Genomic DNA, 16,551 nt, shown 5'->3' on the forward strand with positions numbered 1-16,551 from the left:
GTGTGGGATAAACGTGATCATCTACATCTGTAAGAAAAAGTAATCAAGCACAGATTCAAAGAAATTCTTTTTAAAACTCTTAACCTGAGCAGAGCAAGCTGAGAAAGCACCATTTCCACGATATCTGAAGACCAGGGACTGAATAATCAGGTTTGCTTGAAAAAATGTTTTGCTGAAATGAGGATTTCTGTGCCTCTGTGCCCTTCCTTACTGATGTAAATGACTTCACTTTGCACTTAATGGCAGCACTTGAAGCCAAATAACTTGTTGCACTTTGTCAAACTAAAGTTTCCTTTCTGTCTAAATTCTTGCTTGTGTTGTACGTCACTTTTGACAAAAGCATTTGCTAAATGAAACCATAGAACTGTAGAACATAGAACAGTCGTGCCACACTGAACTACAATTGAAATGTAAAACTGGATCTGTTTTTATTTTAAATAATTCCATTTTAGATCGTGCTTTTCAAACTTAAAACAATAATTTAAATTCAGTCTCTAGTGGCCTGTAGATAATTACCATGCGAGCCCCAGGTACCACTTGATATTAATAATAATGGCCTATGGAGTCATGTGTTTCTGGTGCTTTCCTCTGTAACAACTGTTACATGGGAGCTTGAGTGCACCACTCACACTCCGCAAGTAACCAACAGACCTGATAATATAATACACTTTTTGCCTAGTGCATATTGAGGTAACTGATCCTTGTGTCGATGTTGTGATATCAGGAAAGAGGATATGAGACTGTTCTGATGATGTGCATGTTTGAGAAATTTAAAAGTTAGATTTTTAATGCATTTGACAAAGCCCGGTGGCTCCTTGGCTGAGAACAGATGATACAGCTCATCTCGTTCAATAACAACTGTTTTCAGGAAAAAGAAAAAAATAATTAAAAAACTTTGATGGATGCATGATGAACACTATATTTTTCTCTGTGACCCTCTGGTTGATATCTACCAATCACTTTTCTTATTGTTTTAACTAATTTCATTCATATAGTTTAGTACAGTATTATCAAATCCCTAAATCCTGACAAAGTAGATCAGGTTTATTGTTTATTAATGCAAATTTGTCATTAGCAGTTGAAACGCATCCTCCTGTTTTGTCCTAAATCTCCAACCTAAGCTAAAACTCCTCGTGTTGTTGTTTTCTGTGGTTGGATGGCAGGTCTCCAGGACAATCAGGAAAAATAAACACAGTCGACATCTGTGGAGAGCGAGAAGAGGCGTCTGTCCGGGCCGGCGCGCGCAGCATTGTTTGTCACTTTCTCTATGAAATGCACTGCGATTATTGCCTCAAACAATTAGGTCCCAGTGATCCCTATCGCCCAGCACACAATAGTGTTTACTGACGTGGAGGAAATTTGGCCATGGAGCCTACTTTAGGGAGTGTGTGCGTGTTTTCTTGGGCATGTGCATGTATGTGTGTATGTGAATAACTCTACTTTTCAGAAGGATCTTGTGACTCAGAGCTCAGGCTGTATTTCATGCAGGTTATAACCATTGTTTCTCAAAGGAATGATTAAACTAAATTGTGCATTCTTTAAGGCCTGATTTGATTTCTTACTCTAAAGTAAGAATATGAGTTTGTTTAGAAAAACTACTGTTAAAAAGTGAAATAAATAGAAAATATCAAAAGTTTGTTTCTTTTGCCCAACACAACAAGTGAATAAAAAATGGAAACAAGCCATCCTGATTTGTTCAGGCCACTATGAAACAATAACACCTACGACACTCTTTTCACCTTCATTAAAAGAAGATTTTAAGTATTTTGATTTATAGCGCTAATATGAACTTTCTGTGATTTTTCCAACGCACCATCGCTTCAAAAGAAAAACAGGGCAATAATGCAGTGATGCAAAGTTTTTTTTTTGCATGTCATCCAACCATTGTGTCATGCTACAGACTGCTGTTTGCTTTAAATTGGCAACTAAAGCTTTTTAAAGTGGCAAACTGCATTGCTGCAGATACAAAAATGTGTTTGTTTTTTTTAAAGCTCTAGCAAATCTTACTTCCCCTCCACAAATATGCAACATAAAAGAAAATTTGCATTTAAAGCTTGGACATTAGACCTGGGATGGGATAAGAAGTATGGAGTAAAGACTGTAATCAACAAGAAAGGAGATAAAAATTACAAAAACTACAGTCAATACATTTGAAAGGACCATACGAGCAAAAAATCAACAAACAGAACAATAAGTCATGTCGGTACTTTTTGCATGAGCACATTTTTCTCCTTCAGCTAACAGCTATCGGGGATTCATTGTGAATGATGAGAAAAGTTATAAGTTTGGTGTTGTATCAACGTCTTTTATTGGATTGGACTTAATGCATCATTATGCACTCCAAAGCATGAGTACCGACCTTTTTACAAAAATTTGCAAATCCAACAACATGGCTTAAAAATAATAGCAACAGTAGCTTCAGTCCACCTAAAATAAGAAGTTTGTTGTCGCTTTAGTTTGTGGGTTTCATATCAGGGTGCAAATGAGGTTACTGAAACATGCAAGCATCCAGTCCTAAAAAGACATCTTAACTGTTATCCTCCAAATCAGACATATTTCAATAAGAAGTGAGAAAATAAACAAAAGAGTACACATGACAAGGACTTACTGTAAAGTTTTTACTGGTAAAGCTTTCATTCTTTAAAGTCTAAAACCTGTCAGACACCTTCTGAATTTACAGTTTTGAAAGTAGGGTTCAGAGTAAAGCTGTCAGTATTAAGAAGTGAGTGACTGATGTCCAAAGCCAATAATTATTGTTTGGAATTGTGTCCTTTTTTGTCCCCTTTTGGACACTTTAGCAAACAGGCTTCTGCTTTAATAGAAAATAATTACTTCAATGGAATTCTGAATTCTTGCATTTCCCTTTAAAAAGATTAAAAACAGCTCAGATGACAATTTGGAAGTAATATGCACATAAAAGGAATAAGATTTCAAAATGTGGAGTCTGAGCCCCAATGTGAAAGCTAAGCATACACATGCTGCTATTCAGACTGATAGCAGTGGGCGACTGAATCACAAAAGCCAGCAGAGCAATGTTTTTAAGAGTGTGACTCAACACAGAGCAATGGAAGTTGTTCACATTGTTAATATTGACTTAGAAATGGTTTTAGACCAGATATTAAACCACATGTATTGAGTTGACTCCCAAATCAAGACACTGGCAATATCTGTGATTGTGTGATTTTGAAAACTGTTAAACAATGGACATTTTAACATATCTTAAAAAATGCAAAAAAACAAAAAACAAAAAAACAATCATAAATTGAGATTAAGTAGTTTGCAATGATTTCAAAACATGGGTCCCTCAACTGCTCTGTTTACAAGTCATACAGTCCAACACAACCATGTGGTGACTAAATAAGGAGAATTGTAGCCTAGCATAGCAACAGCATGAGACTGCGATGAAGCGTTTCCTCTAATAATGTCATCCTCATTTTAGTTCCTGCTCTACACTTTAACAGCTGTTATGTTCTCTGGGTCACAAATAGTCCTGAGGGTTTTCATTTTCCACTCACACCCACACATGACTACTCACCCAGTAAGATCAATGCAGGTGCACACACACACACACACACACACACACACACACACACACACACACACACACACACACACACACACACACACACACACCAGTGCAGCATTTATTGGTCTGGGTATTTTGAGGTAGCCAGGAGGAGGGTGTGACAGGACGCTCTGAGATTAAAACAATCGTCTCTTGATTTCTTCCTCACTCAGGGGAAAAGCGGAAGCTGTCTGTTATCGTCTGTTGCTATTATTATTCTTCTTTTACAGTTTGGCTGTTCACACGAGGCCTTAAGTGAGAGTTTCAACGAATCGTTCATCTTCTGACCTTTTCCTCTTTAAATACTCCTAGACTTTAGAGAAGTCAAGACTTTTACAGCGAGCTGAGGAGTGACACTGACTTGGGGTCAGCTTTGGTTTTGTTTCCATCATATGATGATGCTTAAAACACATTGTACACCTAATAATAATGCCTAATAATAATTTAAAACCTTCTAAGCTAAAAGAAGCCAAAACACTTGAAAAAATGTGACATTCAGCCTACTTGTGCAAAAAAAAAATGTAAATACATGTAAACATACTGTTTACTCACACTAACATTTTGATATTGATCATGAATAATAAAAACTAATTGAACCAAATTTCAAGATTTTTTGCCACAAACATCAAATTGTGAAGGAATCTTACAGAGCGCACACAAACTGCACCCAAAATACTTCAACTTCTCAAACAGCTTTAAACAGGAGAAGTGCAAAAAGAACAGGAAGGGTAAATCCCTGTAGGCTGCCTCTGTCCCCTGTGTGTCTTTTTATACACTGTAGTCAAATTTATACGGCACATGCAGACACAGCGCCGCACCTGAAACGTTATTCTGACTCACAAGAAGAGCGATCAACCTGAACCACAGCTGCACGACGCAGAGCACTGTGACACACCGATACATGACACTGTCTGCACTCGTATCGTTCCAGCACATCCTCGTCTCCGGGCAGTTTTCTTTATAATCATGGTGACGGTATCCATGACTGAAAAAAGGAAAAATTACAACGATGATACGGGTGATGAAAGTGACGACAGATTTGTTGCTCAGTGAAGCGCTTTCTTTCCCAGGACCTTAAAGGTCAAATTACTGTAAAGATTTTTTTAATGTTTGTGTTTCAGTCTGTCTAAGAAGGAAACGAGCAGGCGAGTGGAGGAGAGGTGCTGACCCCAAGGTCGAGGAAGAGAGAGGAACAGAGGGAGACATTTGGGTGAGGAGAGCAGGGATGGTTTTAGGAAGGAAGTTAGGCTGCTCTTTGAGAGGAAAGTTACCATGATGATGACCTGTGTGCTGGTCATCAGTGACTAAGGTTTACTCTAATGTTTAAAGCCAAGCCCAAGATCCATTCATCTCACAATGTAATAATTATGGGTTTAAATTCGTCATGTTCTAAATCATGTGTATGTTTACATTTTCTGTCCAGGCTACAAACAAAACCAAAGCATATCTAGTGACGTCTCAATAAACTACATTTAGATTGTGCTTGGCTACTTTTATAAAGCTAAAGCGCTGTGCATTCAGCAGAAACTCAGCCACTCTTACAGCTGATGTGTTTACATGAACTTATGCATCATGATGTGAAAATGTGCTTAATGAACATCAAAACACGTTAGAGGACACAAGACTAGATTAGAGTTATGAAATGGTGCAGAACAGGACAAAGTTGTGCAAAAATTGTTCAGAATGACAGATAAGACACATTTTTGGATAAAGAGTTTTTTTTAGGTCAAAATAATCTTAAAAATCCCCAAAAATAATGATGAACTCCAGATCCTGATCCTGCCATAAAAACATCTCAACATATTTTTCCCCTTTATCGCCCCCTAATGGAGAACATTTTCCTTGCAAAGAAGCAGAGTTTGCTGATGGTTACACAGCACGAAACACTGCAGGAAAAAAAGCTGCCCTAAGTCTGTAATAATGGCACAAGTATGTTTGACCACACTTAGTGGCTAATTTGTAACAGAAATCAATAAAAGAAACGTTCAAGAAATAGAGCGTTCATATGTTAATTTCACAGTTAATATATATATATGCCAGGAAGAAATGCTGGTCCTTTTGTCATTTTTACAAAAATTAAATCTGGCCCTCTTTGAAAAATGGTTCGAGAAGCCGGCTCTAATGTCATTCAACCTTTTAATCCAACCCCAGTCTACAGGATGGAGGTCTGAGGATGTGTGGTAGGTAGTGTGCTGCAACTAACAGTGATATTCGAATCATTCAATGCCCAGATTGCTTTTCTTTGTATTTCCTTGTAATGTTGGGATCTGTTAAAAAATAAATAAGAAGATATCAAGATGTCCATAGTCTAAGGTGAAAAAAAGGATCTTAATTATTACTTATTGGTAAATCTGTTCCTTTTTATAGGCTGCTGACTAATCCACATGCTGATATTTTGACCAGACGTTTCTTTTAAAAAAGTCACCTTCACTATTCTCTCCTCCTTTGGAAAATTTTGTGTCATATCCAGAAAAAAATAAAAAATAAATATTATAAATAAATATTTTTTCATATCTAAAATATAGATTTTAACACCACCTCCAACATGAGGTCTGATAAAGATGAAATGACATCTATGACATCTAGAAGAATGAAATAGAGTATACAGGGTACATATGGTGGTCCAGCCTTGATATCCTTTTACAGTATAGAGCAGAATTTTTGTACATTTAGCTCTCTTAATGCCAAAAGCATTTCACCAATACATATAGAGAAATAATCTAGAAAATAGACGATTAAATATAGTTTTATGAAATGATAATAAATCAGTAAATATAGAAAATAACTTCAGTATCTATGACCTTTGTAGACACCATTGCACATTAAACACTGTTGTCCATTACACACTTGTGTGTGTGTGTGTGTGTGTGTGTGTGTGTGTGTGTGTGTGTGTGTGTGTGTGTGTGTGTGTGTGTGTGTGTGTGTGTGTAAATGGCTGTCAAGTTATTAAGACATGAGATGAGCACGGTGAAGAATTTCTTCGAAACAGGTCGCAACAAAGTCTGGGACTGTCCAGTCTGGTGTGTGTGTGCGTGCATGTAAGTGTGAAATTGTCCGTGTTATGAAAAGTGTGTGTGTGTGTGTGTGTAGGTATTGGTGATGGAGGGGGAGGAGGGCTGCTGGTGGTGATGGTGGAGGTTTCTTATCTACAGTCCACAGGCAGCTTTGAGGCTCTTATCAGCAGCAGCCACATTGTGCGAGCACATCCTCCTGTCCAGCAGGGAGCGGAAAACTCTCCATGCAACACGGCTCTCCCTCCCTCTCCTCCTCTCTCCTCCTCTCTCCCACCTTAAACTTGCCAGAACCAGAGGAGCTCTCCGACTGGCAGCCGACTTCGGCATTGTGTCTTTGGCGAAAAAAGAGTAAAAGAAGGAACGACAGACAGACAGACAGAGAGAGAGAAAGACAGGACAGTTAAAGAGAGAGGTGAGACAGACCCTCATCCACCTCCTCACTGTCTCTTTGTATGAACTTCAAAGCTTAAATATACGATTTCTTCCCTTTCTCAATTATTTAGAATCTATTTTTTAGTTGTTTTTTTTTCTCTATAGTTTGACGTGTGTGTGTGAGGATTATCAGGAGTGGTGTCAGACTGTTTGACTCCAGTTCTGATGTGAGAGACTGACAGACTGACGCTGCAGAGGAGTATAAGCGACCTGAGGAGGAGCGAGAGGCGCAGGAGGAGGAGGTTAAACACCGAGGAGAAACAACATGTGCTGCGTTCACAGATCACTCTGATGGATTTTTGCATCACAGACGGACGAGTCGCAGCGGACGTCAGAATGTATCTGTGAGTCGACCCACTTCTTTGATGGGTATTGTTTTTATTTTGCTATAACTGTTCACACAGTGAGAGTATTTTGTCACTTTTGGTGCTTAATACTGTACTAATACCCTGTATTATTATCACAACATGAATTTATTGATTCTTGCTTGATTCAGTTAATGAAAGAGAAACTTAAGAGTAAGCGCATCAGGATGAACCTGTCAACATAACCGATCTAAGTAACTCAATTCTACACCAGCTTTAACCACCAGCAAAGAAATATCACCACAATTGTTGAACTAATTTTAACTGCAGTTATAAGATAATACTATTAAAATGTTTTGCATTCCAAACAACCAAATTTCTATTTAGTTATTCTTTTTAAAAATAACTGTGTTATTTATCTGTATTCAAAAATATTTATTTTTATCATTTCATGAAAACCATGTGACGGCTCATTTTGCAGAAATACAGAAGTTACCGTTCCAAAGAAATAAGAGAGAAATGCTGTATCACCCACACCAAAACCAAATATATGAGCAGTATAACCATGCAGTCCTGATGACTTCATTACTCAGCTTACACTGCTATGACACATGATGTTTTCATTTGCATCCAACAGAAACTCTTTTCAGATAATATTTGAAACTTTGTTAAGAGTCATAAGTTTGCTGATCATTATGCTTAAATGAGAGGAAATATGAACTGCTGCAGAATTATAAAGATATATAATGTATAGATATAAGCCTGTTATTTATTGTGAAAGAGGGAACTGTCTGAAGTAAAGTCATGACTGCGAAAAAGACAAAACAGGAACAATTGCAAAACCTGAGAAATGCTGCGTTGTGCTCTGCAGAGCAGAGAAAAACAAATGCACATCACTTCATGTCCAACATTTTATAAGCAGAGAGCAGCCGCTGTAAAATTGAATTTAACAGTTAATTTCAATGAATATACAGACAGATTTTACACTGTAGACCTCCTATCATTAACCAACAAAAAACGTCTAAGCTACTTGATCAGAATATTTGTCCACTAAGCTTTGTTTCTTTTCTACGTCGTGTATACATCAAATCTATAAATCCTGAGAGCATTTCTTTCTTTCTTTTGTTAAACAGACTCTTTGATATCAATCCAATCTGCCGTGGCCTGGGACACTTTGAATGCTGAAAGGGATTTTGACTCACATCCTCGAAACACAGACAGACGGGGTTGTCTCAATAAGAGTGGCCACAGGAGACTCGTTCCAAACCTTAAGTCTGCTACTCAGGATGTACAGTAAGAAAAATCCACTCCTGACCAGACCGCAGCGACCCCCACAGATCAATACTGCACCCAGAGACAACGAGGCCACCAGCAGAAAAGAAACATTTGATTTGTTGGCTCTGATGTTGGATTAAGAGGATGATTGCTTTAATGCTGAGCGACTGAGGGATTTCAGATGAATCCTTTTCTGAGCTAAAGCAGGAATATCTTACATAATCTGCAGGAAGGTGGAACAAAGAGGAGGAAATTAATGGTGGTAGGTCCTCTGTATGGAAAAGACATAAACACTTAAGAACAGATTAAAGCATCCACAAACACTGGATTTAAACGCACTGACAACTCCATGATGATGGAAAAGCTGAACCGGCATTCACCGGCATCACCCCCCGCCCTCACACGCTCCTCATCCTCGTCCTCCTCTGACTCGTCTACTGGTCAGAACAGTCTCCCCCAAAACAAAACCCCAACATCCCCAGACGCCATCAGCACCCCGCTTTCAGCTAACACCCCACACAACGGAGACGCAGATATTCCCGCTGCCACCACAACCAGAGCTTTTACCAATCAGCTCACAGATACTCCTCCTGCTGCTGCACCTGAGCCCTCCTTCATGGAGACCAAGGAGGAGGTAGATGAGAAGCAAGGAGAAAGGAGCACCACGTCAACACCTGCAGCTCCTGCAAACAGGTCCCCAAGTCTCTCCTCTCCGCCTCCCCTCCTCCCAGCACCAGCCAAGACCTCCTTGTGTCCTCTTCCTCCTCCACCTTCCTCCTCCTCCTCCTCCTCTTTCCCTTTACTTTCTCCTCTTCCTCCACACATTCCAGTCATCAGCCTCGGTCACAGCAAACCGCCTCTTCCACTCCCGAATACACCTTTGACCGCCCTCCACCCAATCCCCAACCTGCTGCATGGTCCGCATGGGGAGCTCCGCCGCAGTCAGCTGACCTGTGTGCCTGCATCCAGCCCGGGAGGATTCGGAGGAGTTGCTGAGGGTCCTTTAAACCACTCTTCGGGGCCCCTGATGCCTCAGCAGTACCTGTCTTCACATCCTTTTTTCAGCAGGTCAGACTGGACATATTTTGTTCGTATAAGAAAGAAAATTTTGCTTTAAGGATGGGAAAAGTTAATTTATGCCATATTCTGCTCCTTTTCTGCAGTTAAATATGGATCATTGATGTCTTCGTGAAATGGTAGTAACATGTTTTGGTCCAAAAAGCCAATAAATCAAGCACAGCAGCATTGTTTCCAGGCTCTCATAGCCCCTCTGTTCAGAACACTCTGATTTAGAGGGCGTGACCTTCATATGTAAATGAGCCACCACTGATACCGCCCCGCTCTCCCACGTCACTGAGAGCGGCGCCATGAGCTCCTAGTGCACAATGTTTAGCAAACAGCGAAGCTCGTTTACCGTAACATTACAGGCTAAAACAACAGGTTAACTGCAGCTAAAGTTAGCATCCTGAAGCTAACACAGAGACAGGGGGGACACTGAGGAAAAGCTCTTACATCTGCTCCACAGCACACAGCATTTAAAATACTCACATTTCCAGGTTTGTTGGTGGATGGTTGGTAACGAGCCTGTATTCAGGACCAGTCTATCGGCTAGCCCTCTGTTGTACTGTCCAAAGTTGGAAAAGCAGTCGGCCGTGAAGTGACTAGCACACACATGCACAGTTTTACTGAGTGTAGCTGGCACATTTCCCTCATAAATAAACTCTAGCCACTCAGTCTTGTCTTCTTTCGAGATGGGAAGCTTGTACATGGAACTATGTGGCTGTTTACAGCCAAAAACAGCCACACTCGCTGCTGGAGAGATTTCTCCCCAGATGCGGGGAGAGGTGTGGGCGGGGAGGGGGACCAATCAGGTCAGATTGATCAGGGACTCGCTGACGTCAGCAAACCTCGGAAATTCCAAACAGCTCGTTTTAGGTCAGGATTTAACATTCACAAGCACTACTAAGTTCAGGTTTTGTCATTAAATGTCACATTTTGTGGGCTGGGAGGAAAGCCAAAGACCCACAAATTTCACTAAAAGACTTAATAAAGTGATTCTTGCATAATATGGGACCTTTAAATGGCTTTACGAGACTTTTTGGTGGCCAATAACCAGAAAAGTAATTTAAATTGCAAAAATAGTCATATAGGCTTGATCCTTCTGGATGAATATTTGGTCTCTATAGTTATTTTGTCCTTTCTGAAGTCTTAATTTATGAGCATCAAATAAAAGCCCAAAATATGCCAAACTCTCTCTCACACCCTTCGTAAGTCTTCTAAGCAGGTGTATAACACTTGACTCAAAAAAAATCCACCACAATCCCCCTCCTCCCATGTTTCTAATAATGATGGTACAGCTTCGTTGGTAACGCTGGCAAGTTTCTGTTTCATAGGAAACCCTCAACTGTTGGGATTTCATGACTTCCCTGTGTGATTAATAGCGGCTGCGCTGCACAGTTATGAGAAAATTGACAGCAGGATGTGTGCTGTTGCAAAGGAAATTCACTTTTCTCACCACCAGGATATTTGGTTACCACGGGAAAGTTGTGTCATGGGTGGGTTCAGCGCCAAAAAGCTAAAGGGAACTCTTTCTAAACCCTACATGCAGCTGCTAAATGTACAGGTGACAAAATCGACTTTTAAAGCTGCAAATTTAGCTGAAAACTTCTAAAATCATAAAGAAAGACACTTTTATTTCCAGATTAATTAAATCCCTCCAAGTGTTCATCTATTCTCTAAGCTTCCACACAGCTTCCCCCATGAGATTTCTTTAAAGTAAGACTACATCTATGCTTTCACCATCCGTCATGAAGGTCTGGGAAAAAAAGACTCCCTCCCCGCTGCTCTCTGCTCTGTTTGTAGCATGAAGCATTGATCTATTTCATCCACCTGAAGCAGAATGAGCCGGTAACAGGACTTAATGAGACCAGGCTAAAACTCTGCATGCACACTCAATCACCGCCACCAACATAATCACACCTCAGTTAATGGCCTCCACTATCCTCCTGATTTCTCCTCCATTCAGGAGAAAAGATGCTGGAATGAACTCTAGAGTTTCTAAAGGTGATTTATCTTTGAGCTAATTGTGTAAAACATTACATCATCAATCTTTTTGTCTTTATCTTTAGTTCTTACCTGGGTCCTCCAGCGGGGAACTATAGCGTCATCAACAGCAGCCGAATCAAGAGGAGGCCCTCGTCACACTTTGAGATGGAGATCACTGAATGTGAGTTTCTGTGAGATAAAACAGAATAAGATTTCAGGATGTGGTTAAGAATGCAGCTTAAGGGATCGAAAATGAAGGTTAAGATTTCAAGGGCCGCTAAATGTTGTGTGTTTTTAACTGATAATGAAATAATGGGTCAAATTTTACGAAAGGTGTCGTTTTTTAAATCTTTGATCAGGCTAATAGTGATATCAAGGTTTGATGTGCTGGATTCTCAAAGTGGTTTTTGTGACATCTCCTAAAAAAGTTGAGCAATGCCGTTTTGGAAAGGTGTTGATTTAAGCTGTATTTCCACTAAGCAGTTCGGTTCGGTTCAGTACGGTTTGGGACGGTTTGGTACAGTTAAGCCTGATCCCGTTTGCGTTTCCATAGCGAAACTGTGCCCTCTCGTGATAGGTGGCGCGTAAGCCAGATGCAGAAAGCCACAGCTGTTAAATAATAGCATGACGGCGTAGCAGCGCGACACAGTGTACCCTGCTATCAAATCCAACGGAGAAGAAAAATGCAACACAGTAAACAGAGAGCATAGATGGAAGACATGCAGCATTTCCTCCTCTCTATGATTGGCATGTTGCCCTTTGATACAAAGAACAATCAAGCTTTGTTTCAGGGATGACTGTGTGAAAAATACAGCCGCTGTCGGGGTAAGTGACGACTATTTTGACCAATCAACAGTCTGCAGTGTGTTGCTCCACCTTCCGAGAGCGGATCAGTTCAGTCTGGCACCCATACGAAAGGGTCTTAAAAAGTGGGACGGCTTGTCTCGGTTATTTGGGAATCTGTCCCGGGATAAATCAGTGGTAACACAACAAAATGCGCATAGTACCGAGACGAACCGAACCAAACTGGTCTGCTGGGTGGAAACACGGCTTGAAAGTAATTTTGCAGGGGCATGTCCAGTCTTTTTCACTACGGTAGACCCAATGCAGCACTAATGCTGGTTATCTTAAGTCACTTGTTTTAAAGTGTGTAAAAACCTGCAAGCAAACACACTTTCTTTAGACAAAAATACACTCCTGAACAAAAAATTAGAAGACATCATTTTACGACTTTGTAGGACTTCACATCTGCCTGGATGGATCTCAAGCAGGCTGTAAGTAAAGCATCGTAATGCAAAAAGGATAAATAGGAGCAAGAGACAAAAAAAAACAAAAAAACAAAACAGAGAACAAGTAATTTATTGAAAACTGAATTAAAACTCAAACAAACTGTTCTTCAGCTGATCAAACATTTAAGATCATCGCCCTAAAAACCCGTACAGAATGAAACGTGTCAAAAAAGGACTCAGTAGTGAGTAGCTTCACCATTCTTATTCATGACTTAAAAAATTTAAACCAGAAGCAGCATTTACATATTCATCCGTTTAACCTCCTGAGACCTTCGGTACTCACTTGAAGACATTTCATTTCTGCCTCTCAGACCCATGACACTTTTTTTTTTTTACTTTGACCTACGAGCCCCAATTAGGGACACTACCCAGATTATTGTGTAGTGATTTTACATCATTTTACAACAGAAAACAGAGAAAGGTTACGACTTTATCCATTTTTTTAATGATACCAGTATATTTGTGTACAATAACACTAATAACAACTAAAAACTAACTTATAACAAAAGGATGGTCCAAAACAGCACCGATGTTCTCCTGGAATAGTTCACAACAGTGTTGTTCATTACATTTATTAGTTATTCTTTGACACTGAAATGTTTCCATTCAGTGTTTTCTAGCGGTTTGAAAAATAAAAAACTGAGGGAATTCCTAGCATGAAAAATGCTTCATTTAGCAAATTTTAAAAAAGCTACTATTAACACAGTACAAATTAATTTTAGCACTAGTTAATCTTAATCCTAATCCTATGCGATTAGACTTTAAAGGAAAACAATGCCTTGGTCGCCAAAGTGGAAACCTCTGCTGTTAGAAAAATTATCGTCCATTTTAGGCTTGAAAGACAAGAAACCACATACATAGACATTTATCACGCATGGTTAGCCAAAGCTAGGTTGAGTTAGCTAACGTGGCAGTGGCCAATGATAGGCTTCAAACACATCCAGCATGTCTTGATAGTTTCTGATAAACGACTGAGTACTCTGAGACAGTTTCAGGCACTACCTCTTTAGTAAGCTGGAATTTTGACAACAAAACAAGATAACCTGATATCATCATGTTTCCTCCTTCATACAGCCCTGACAGACTGAACTATGTCTTTCTAACAGGCCCGCCTCAGAAACTTGCCCGCCGTGTTTTCACCAACAGCCGAGAGCGCTGGCGGCAGCAGAACGTGAACGGAGCCTTCTCTGAGCTGAGGAAACTTATCCCCACACATCCACCTGACAAAAAGCTCAGCAAGAACGAAATTCTGCGTCTGGCTGTCAAGTACATAAACTTCTTGGTCACTTTGCTCAATGACCAGGACAAGAGCAGGGACTCAGCTGAGGAGGAGGAGGAGGAAGGAGAGGAGGAGGAAGAAATCACTGCAGCAGGGCCAGACAAAGAAAAACAGACCCCTCTTTTTCAGGGTGACACATCTCCTCTTCCTCCGCCACCATCCTCCACTCATCCCGCCTCAGCCACGGTCCACAGAGACAGAGACTCCACAGACTCAGTCACTCAGCTAGCGCTGGCTAACTCCCCAGCAACATCTAGCTGCTACGGTGACACGGACAGTGAGGAAAGCTATCGAGTAAAGACCTCTTTGGTGACCAATGGCATTCTGGGAAAGGTCAAGGGTCAGATGAGGATGGTGGCAGCCATGAATGATGAGCGATGACACCTAAAGACAGCAGACAGAGTTGAGCTGTGGCTGGGAGTTAAAATGTCACACTGACAGCTGAGAGACGCAGTCACTGACAGATGACAGAAGGTTGAAGGAGCTGCGTGCTTTTCTCTTTGCTGCCTGAAGTTCAGTGAGAGTTAGTATGAGTGTAGAGTTTTAGCAATGTTGTGTATTTTTAACTGTCAGGAGTGGTCTGCAGACATAATGTGAAATTGTGTGGTTCAGAAAACACTGAAATTTGTTGAAATCAAAATTGCATAAATTCAAATTTTCAAATCCTTATAAAGTCACAGCATTCTTTTGAAAAACGTCACTCATTGTGGATCGGTTATAAGAAAGATCAACATATAAAGGGCCCTGAAATGATGTAGGACATACTCAGACTGGTTTTAATTGGCAGCAAAATTATGTTTCTATTTGTTTGCAAAAAGTCTAAAAACCCCTTTCCTCATCTAGAAACTCTGTATCCTGAATTGCTCACTCATAAAATTGTTCAACAACATACAAGCAAAACCAAAAGATATTTTTGTGGTTTGAAATGAAGCTAAAAAATGTACATTTTAACTCCAGATCTGCATCCCCCTTGCTGTGTTGTGTTGCCCAAGAGAGCAGAAACCTGTTATGCAGTGGATCAACGCTGCAGTTTCCAACGTTCCTGCTGTCCTTAAAGACAGAAGCAGTGCTGATGGTTCCGCCCTGACATTGTGACACATGTACCAGAAAGACAGAAATAAAGCGTTTGACTTTGCTCTTCCTTATTTGACATCCTCTTCTGGAGATGCAAAGACTTCTCTGTGTCAGCACAATTTCTCATCGTAAACCAAATGCTTTGCCATGTTTGTGAAATGTTGGTCAATCCTCAAAGTGTGCAACTCTTAGATTTAAGAGTGGGAGATGATTGAGTGAATATTGAGGGTAAAGCCATGACCAAATGTACACAGATCACCACGGACAACATCTCATTAAACATCAGAGAGTTAAAACAAAGAATCAATTTCATTTGATAAAAGGAGACTCCAATGATAGCTCTTTTTACAAAGGAGACTTTCAAAAACCATGCAAAATAAGCTGATAAGTAAATAACAAGATAGAAAAGGGATAAAGAGACAAATGATGAGATCTTACGAGTAGAGAAAAAAACACATCAATCTTTTAGCAAGACCCAACCAAACTAAATGCAAGCTTCTTTTTTTTTTAAGTTATGACATTTTAGGATGTCATGTAGAACAGTTTTGGTAGCAGCTGAATATTGTTCATAAGAATATCTAAATTAGTTTATATTTATGGTCTAAAGTTTTGAGAATGGCAGAAATTTTGTTTTTCATAAAGTCTTCTGCTTCACTTCCTTCTGTGGCAATTCGTATTTATTCCATATAGTATAGAGATATCAGATGAATTGCAATGTCATTCCCTGTCGTGAAAAATGACCGTTGTAAAAAAAAAAAAAGATAAAATTTCTGCAATTCTCAAAATTTTTGGACACGACTGAACAGTCACTCAAAATGAGTCTTTAATATCTTTATCACAAGCAGGTCCCACCATATATCTACAACATGGATTGGTCGAACTTTTCATTAGACAGGTCTGTTTATTTTATTTTCACCTGTGGTAAAACGAAGGAGAAATAAGAAAGAGAATGGATGTTATGTGCAAAAGATGTTTTTTGGTGGTTAAAACTTTGCTTCAAGCCAGAAGTGATGAGCAACATCACAAATATTCCCATTTTTGCACACTGTAACTTAAAAAAAACTAACGTATTTATGTATTTAGTTATATAAACAATGTCTCATTTTGGTGTAGAACTATCTTCTAGTTATGTTTATATATTTTAGGCCTTTTTATCATCATATTGTAGGTGGGTAACACTTTGCTTCAGAGGTCCGTAAATTTCATCGCACTTAGGTAATAATTAGACAAAGTTTTTTCTTATTTATTTGAAATTACCCCTAGAATTTCAGGA

The 16,551-nt window shown here is 39.7% G+C and overlaps 1 protein-coding gene across 3 annotated transcripts; it reads left to right on the forward strand.

The window, feature by feature from the left end:
• Window positions 1-6,613: 6,613 nt before the first annotated feature.
• Window positions 6,614-15,536, forward strand: lyl1 (LYL1 basic helix-loop-helix family member). Of its 3 annotated transcripts, XM_074684356.1 has the most exons (5): window positions 6,614-6,991; window positions 7,117-7,355; window positions 8,450-9,659; window positions 11,720-11,817; window positions 14,032-15,536. In XM_074684356.1, the coding sequence occupies exons 3-5, from the start codon at window positions 8,941-8,943 to the stop codon at window positions 14,583-14,585; spliced, it is 1,371 nt and encodes a 456-aa protein (XP_074540457.1). In that variant the 5' UTR covers window positions 6,614-6,991; window positions 7,117-7,355; window positions 8,450-8,940; the 3' UTR covers window positions 14,586-15,536. The 3 variants fall into 3 exon arrangements, with proteins under 3 accessions (XP_074540457.1, XP_074540465.1, XP_074540450.1); XM_074684364.1 differs by having other exon boundaries at window positions 6,614-7,380; XM_074684349.1 differs by having other exon boundaries at window positions 6,614-7,355.
• Window positions 15,537-16,551: the final 1,015 nt, after the last annotated feature.

The sequence above is a fragment of the Halichoeres trimaculatus genome, unplaced genomic scaffold (genome assembly GCF_033239565.1).
Source record: "Halichoeres trimaculatus isolate MK-OKI-2021-1 unplaced genomic scaffold, fHalTri1.1 fHalTri1_scaffold_2, whole genome shotgun sequence".
In the NCBI taxonomy this organism is placed as follows: domain Eukaryota; kingdom Metazoa; phylum Chordata; class Actinopteri; order Labriformes; family Labridae; genus Halichoeres; species Halichoeres trimaculatus.

Excerpts from the sequence above, each read along its gene's own strand:
- lyl1 (XM_074684364.1), top strand. The coding sequence starts at position 8,941 with ATGATGATGGAAAAGCTGAACCGGCATTCACCGGCATCACCCCCCGCC. Across the intron at positions 9,660-11,719 it reads TCACATCCTTTTTTCAGCAG|TTCTTACCTGGGTCCTCCAG; the intron begins GTCAGACTGGAC and ends CTTTATCTTTAG. Across the intron at positions 11,818-14,031 it reads TGAGATGGAGATCACTGAAT|GCCCGCCTCAGAAACTTGCC; the intron begins GTGAGTTTCTGT and ends TCTTTCTAACAG.